A 6,355-nucleotide genomic window follows, 5' to 3' on the forward strand; every position below is an offset into this window, starting at 1 on the left:
CACTCCGCTGCACACGAGGACGCCTGACGCGGCTGCCACCACCGCGATGTGTTCTTGCTTGCATGCGTGCGCTGGGCGCCCCCTCCCATCGCGGTGGGCTTCCGTGCGCCCACCGTTCCGTTCCGTTCCGTTCCGTGCCGAGCAAGGAGGACAGGCGGCAGCTGCGCACCAGCAGCCGGCCCGGCCACTCCCGCCGGGACCTTCGACTTCTACTTAGGCCTCCTTAAACAGGAAGCACGATGGTCACAAGGCAATTAAACAGGGATTCCACCCCATTATGACGTCAGGGGCGTTGTAGCCCCTCCCGCACGCTATAAAAGGAGCCCGCGTACCGCAGTCAGCTCAGCAGTTCGGTGGACAGTTCCATGGTGCTGAAAGTAAGTCCACGGTTTCGAGGCTCCTCCGCGCCTGTTGGGAACTTTGCCCCAGCCATGTTTGCAGCGTTCCGGTGCAGCATCGTGTTAGTCTCTTTTTTCTTCTGGAGAGGATGCGCCCAGAATTTCGGGCAGACTCGGTTTATCTGTACTTCGGTGCCCGTGGATATGGACATGTGCACTTCTTCTATGCAGAGCGGCGGCAGCGCTGAAGACTTGAAGACCACTGTGCTACAGCTGCGGGAAACAGTCCTTCAGCAAAAGGAGACCATCATGAATCAAAAGGAGACCATCAGGGAACTGACCACGAAGCTGGGCAGATGCGAGAGCCAGAGCTTTCTAGAGACTGTCCCCAGTGAAGCCAAAACGGGTGGGGGCTCCAACAGAAAGCAGACCACCTCTTCCAAAAACACCATGGGAGATCTCTCTCGGACTCCAGCTGCTGAGACCTTGAGCCAACTTGGGCAAACTTTGCAGTCACTTAAAATCAGGCTAGAAAACTTGGAGGTACAACTTTCTCCTTTCTCTTATTCCTTAGAGCTAGACAAGGAAACAGGTCAGACGTGGCTTTGGGTTCACCAGCCCCTGCCATCTTCTGTGTTGCTCTACCAGTGCAACCTTTGCCCCATTCCAGAGCTAAAATGTCTGCAGTAAAATCCAAAGTACTCCCCCCGCCCCCCAGCCACCAATATCCGGTGTGCTTTTTCTGTGTTAGATCAGGTGTGTTCCTCATATGAAACAATGCTCCTTTAAAGAGTTCAGCTGTCAGTGTAGTGAGAGCATCAGAACGAATCTCTGGTAAATAATGCTGTGGTGTTAATTTGGTTTGCAACAATCCATTTACTCTCTTTGCTTCTCCCCTACCCCACACAGCAATTCAGTAGGATGAATTCTTCAAGCCAGACCAATTCCTTGAAGGATATACTACAGAATAACATTGATGATTTGGAGAAGCAAGTGCTGTCTCGAATTAACAGCCTGGAGGAAGGAAAGTACAATCCCAAGAACGAGTCTGAAGAAAGAGGGAAAATAGAAAGCACTTTAACTTCCCTTCACCAAAGGATCAGTGACCTAGAGAAAGGTAACAAATGAAAGAAAGGAAGAAAGAAAAGGGGTGGGGGAGCCTAGACTGAATTGGTCAGAGTTTATTCCAACGATGGCACATCTGTATCCTCTCCCCCATCATTTCACCTTACAGAGCTGTTCTCTCCGTCTTTTGTTGTCTAAACAGATGTAGAATTGATTCTTTACATTTAATTCTGAGAACTCTGCTGCTCTATTTATCTTTGGAATCAGTAGATGGAAGCTAGAGTGCAAGATGATAGTATATTTATGTGGGAATAGATAATATATAATTGTTCCAAAAAGGTATTTGTCAAGTAAGAAAGTAATGCCCTTCTTATGTTAATAGAGTGTCTTAGACTCTGCACACTCAAGACTGGGGAAATGCTCTTCAGTGAGTTAACATCTCTTAAAAATGTTAAATGCTTTGGGGTCTACCCTCTAAATGACCTAGGAAATGCTATATTTTTCCTCCTCTAAGCAAATCGTGCACCTGAAACTTCAATAGCACCCATTGTTAAGCCCATTCAAACCTTTTGTTTCTTTCCTCCTTCTGGACTCATTAGTGTACATTAGCTTTTTCTAGATTAATGGTAAAAAATGTGTGTAGGGAGAACGGAGGAGCAAGAAAAAGACCCTATTCTCCAAACGCCATCCATGTGACCAGGATTAGAGTGCAGAAATGTGCTGGAGGGATTTAAACACTGCCATCTTAAGGCTCATTATATAATGGAAGGAAGGAATGAAGAAAGGGAGGGAGGAACGGAGGAAGGGAGAGACAGACAGAAAGGAAGGAAGGAAAGAAGGCAGGCATTGCCAGGAGAAACTGTTTGGCTTTGGCTGCTAGCCTTGGTGCTGAAAAGGGGATTAATTGCATTGCTATACCTCTTGTAATTCTGTCTCTGTCATTACCCAAATACAACCACCCTGTGTTACAGTGCAATTCAGTGCACGTCTACTCGGAAGTAAGTCCAACTGGGTTAAATAGCATTTACTCCCCATTACATATGAACCGGATTGCAGTTTTACTATTCCCCCCCCCCCCCCCGCCCGCAAGATACCTAGCAAATGTCCTCACTATCTTCTCCAGGTCAGAAAGATAACAGGCCAACAGACAAGTTTCAGCTGACTTTTCCCTTGAGAACCAACTACATGTATGCCAAGGTGAAGAAAAGCCTTCCCGAGATGTATGCCTTTACTATCTGTATGTGGATAAAATCCAATGCTTCACCAGGTGTAGGTACACCATTTTCTTATGCAGTACCTGGACAAGCCAATGAGCTGGTGCTCATTGAATGGGGCAATAATCCCATGGAAATCCTCATCAATGACAAGGTATGTAGCATTGTTCTTACTCTCTTATTTGCTTTGAAATAATGTTATTGAGGAAGGGGTTAAGTATACATTAATAAACAAGTGTTAGGGAGATTCACATTAAACATATAGTTAAACAATTCTCTAATTATTCTCTAATTGTTCCAATTCTCTACTATTTCTCCAAGCATCTTTTGCAGAAGATGAACATACTCACAAGCCTCTGCTGCTGGTGCTAATTGACACTGCAGCCAGTAGTATTATAATACAGGAACTTTGCTTTTAAAGCAAAGACACAGGAAATGAATTAAAACCCTTGGAAGCATTGATCTCTTTTCTGGGGCAACTTAAATATAACATGCAGGCTTTTAAAAATGAATTAAAGTCATTTAAAAATGAGTTAGCTTGCTCTCCAGAGAAGTAGAAGTCCTAGTTATTCGCTCTCTTCTCCAACATATAAGCACTGCATACATTTATATTTACTAAGGAGACATCCTGAGTTTTATTTTCATGGCCTTTGTGCACAAGGTAATTTTCAGAGGGGTTTAAGGCCCATCTTGCATGACAGTAGCGCCACATTTTCACAAGTGTGACCATTCTGTTGGCTTTAGGTTTTCAAGTGTATCACACATCTCAAGATATATTCTGTCACAAGCAGCCAGTCTTCTTGAGGTTTGCAGGAAAAATGCATCAGCCGCACTACCCCAGATTTTAAGAAGCCTACAAACATTGCTTAGGATCTCCTAAGCAGTGTAAGTTTACATGGATGCCATTTTGAGATCCGGTTCATTACTGGTACAGTGTTTAAGCCAGCAGGAATGATCCTGTCCTTGAAGACAGAAGAAACATTGTCACTAAATTCACTTGGTGTAGATTCCATTTCTTTACCCCTGCCCCTTTCAATTCCTTATGTTTAACAATAGAGATTGGGTGTCTAAGACGCTGCTGTGAAAATTAGATGAAGTTTCTTCTTTTATTAAAGAATGCAACAAATCAGAGAGGACATGGATAAGGAGGACAGTAACTAGAAGGTTACCAGTAGAGTTCCTACTGTCCTTCTCTCCTGTAAGGGTCACACACCTGCAGCCATTCTTCTCTTCTTTTCTCAGGTAGCAAAGCTTCCTTTTGTCATTAATGATGGGAAATGGCACCATATCTGCATCACGTGGACAACTCGGGATGGTGTCTGGGAGGCTTATCAGGATGGTACACAACGAGGCAATGGGGAAAACCTGGCCCCTTATCATCCAATCAAGCCACAAGGGGTACTTGTTCTGGGACAGGAACAGGTAAGCTAGCCGAGTTATGGCAGAGGAGAGCAAAGCCACTGCATTTTGTCTATGTCCTGCATATGATTTGCGGTAATTTAATGTGAAGACTGGCACAGAAGCTGCTCAGTGCTAGAAATGGGTAATATTTTCAGCTTCTATTCTGGATAAAATTAAATAGATCTTGATTTACATTTTGAAATCCATTATGCTTCCAAGGTTCAGTCTAGAATCAATCTTTAATTTCAGATGCTTGAATGTCTGTGTTGGGTTTACTGGAGCCCAGCAGGTGTTGGTGCCTTTGGACGCTCCACTGTTTCAGCTGATCTCCTCCTGTCTGTGGAGAAGCCTCTGGTGACAATGTGGTATAATGCGCTCAACATACCACATTGGCACGGTATGCCTCTGCGCATGCAGTACAGAGCGATTTGTAATGATAGTCGCATAGGCTCCATGTCAGAACCTACTGGATCCAAATACATTTCTTAGACATGGGCAAAGCTCTTCCAATGTGCGTAGCACTCCACATTTGTCTCCAAAAAACAACTGTGCAAAAAATTTGATAACATTTTTCATACCCAGGATAGGAGCAGATGGGTATTGGTGAGTGGGAATGAATAAATTTAAATGCAATGGGGGAGAGTTCTAAAATGAGGAGAACTGATCCACCTTCTGCTGTGACACACACTCAGACACTACGCACATAGAGCTAATCATGCTATTAAAGACTCTGGGTCTGGCCTTCCATTAGGTAATACACGAAGGATCTTCAAGGCATCCTTGCACTTGTGTGTGTGTGTGCGCGCACAGGTGCACACACACACATACGCACAGAGGAACTACCAGCCACCTTCTCTATTTGATGTGCATTCCTAGGAAGGATCCTGTTCTGGATGTTTCAGTGTTGTTTCAGTGATGTTTCAGCTCCAGGTTGATGCGAGTATTTCAGCTAGAATCACAACCACCGGCCATTCCAATTCCTTCCCAGTTTTTTCTTCCAAAAGTGGGCTGATTTTTCCATGCCATTTGCTGCACAAGTGACATAGATCAGTTCCTCTTGCCACTTTTACAATGCACTCAAACCAGCCACAGTCAGAAACTGAAAGTCATGGTATCCAATTATTTTGTACAGTCTTTCAGTTCATTACATTTGCATATATACCAAAGTCTCAAGGAATGGGATCAAATTTAAGTATGGCCCATTTCCTTAAAGCCTCTTACCTCTTTCTCGAACACAATAATGCTATTGCTTTCCGTATGATGTCTTTGTTTACACATGTATATGAATCTGATTTTGTATATGAATATGAATCTGATCTGACTGAAATAACAGTTAGAAATATAATACAATTAACTAAGGCAACGTATAGGTATGCGTGCATACACACTCCAGTAGAGATGAACAGGGATTATAGAGATTGGGAAAATGAAAATTTCTTTGCCTGGCATCAGAAATGCAGCAGTGTGGGCACCAGGAACACCTGCTCAGGGAATAAAATCCCCATATCCTTCTTTCTGTCAGGTGCCCTGGCAGTACTGGAACCAGGAACCAAATATCTATTTTTAAACATCAATTCCATGGGAAATGTACTTCAAAGACTGTGTATTTCCTCCATCTCAGTTTTCTGGCAGACTATTCCTGTTCACTTTCTATGCTACTAGAAAAGCTTTCTGAATTGTTCCAAGTGCTGACTCTGTTAGGCTGTAGGAGAGGCGGAAGGGTTGTATTTCCAGAGAAAGGTGTTTCAAACCTCTTGTCTCCCATTTCTCTACTCAAGGACACCCTTGGTGGTGGATTTGATGCCACCCAGGCATTTGTGGGAGAACTGGCACATTTCAACATCTGGGACCGAAAGCTCACCCCTGGGGAGATCTACAACCTTGCCACCTGCAGCACCAAAGCCCTGTCTGGTAGTGTCATAGCTTGGTCCGAGACCAACATTGATATTTATGGTGGAGCCACAAAATGGACATTTGAAGCCTGTCGTCAGATCAACTAAAAGTGCTGTTCTTTTCCCTTCCACTTTCCAAATTCATTTAACCCTTGGTTAACAGACATTCTTCCCCACCCAGGAATGCATTATGGACAAATCTATTTCCTTTCTTTCTTCTGTCTTGCTTTCTTTTAAAAATCCTTTTGTTTGTCCTAGAGAATCAGTTACTTTTTTTTTTTTTTTTTTTTTTGGTCTAGGAGACTTGGTCCAAGTTTCTCAGACAACTCTAAGGCAACTTGGAACTTTGCAACCTGACAATAAAGGGAGAGGGTTCATCGGTTCCCCATTCTCTCCTTTGTCTCTTTCCCTTTTTGGATCGATAATTTATTCTCCTTTCATTTTG

The 6,355-nt window shown here is 43.7% G+C and overlaps 1 protein-coding gene across 1 annotated transcript; it reads left to right on the forward strand.

The window, feature by feature from the left end:
* Positions 1 to 365: 365 nt before the first annotated feature.
* Positions 366 to 6,018, forward strand: NPTX1 (neuronal pentraxin 1). Its single transcript, XM_044456461.1, has 5 exons — positions 366 to 881; positions 1,248 to 1,455; positions 2,527 to 2,771; positions 3,860 to 4,039; positions 5,797 to 6,018. The coding sequence occupies exons 1-5, from the start codon at positions 366 to 368 to the stop codon at positions 6,016 to 6,018; spliced, it is 1,371 nt and encodes a 456-aa protein (XP_044312396.1).
* Positions 6,019 to 6,355: the final 337 nt, after the last annotated feature.

This window comes from Varanus komodoensis, unplaced genomic scaffold, assembly GCF_004798865.1.
Source record: "Varanus komodoensis strain SLA01 unplaced genomic scaffold, ASM479886v1 scaffold84, whole genome shotgun sequence".
NCBI classification, from domain to species: Eukaryota; Metazoa; Chordata; class Lepidosauria; order Squamata; family Varanidae; genus Varanus; species Varanus komodoensis.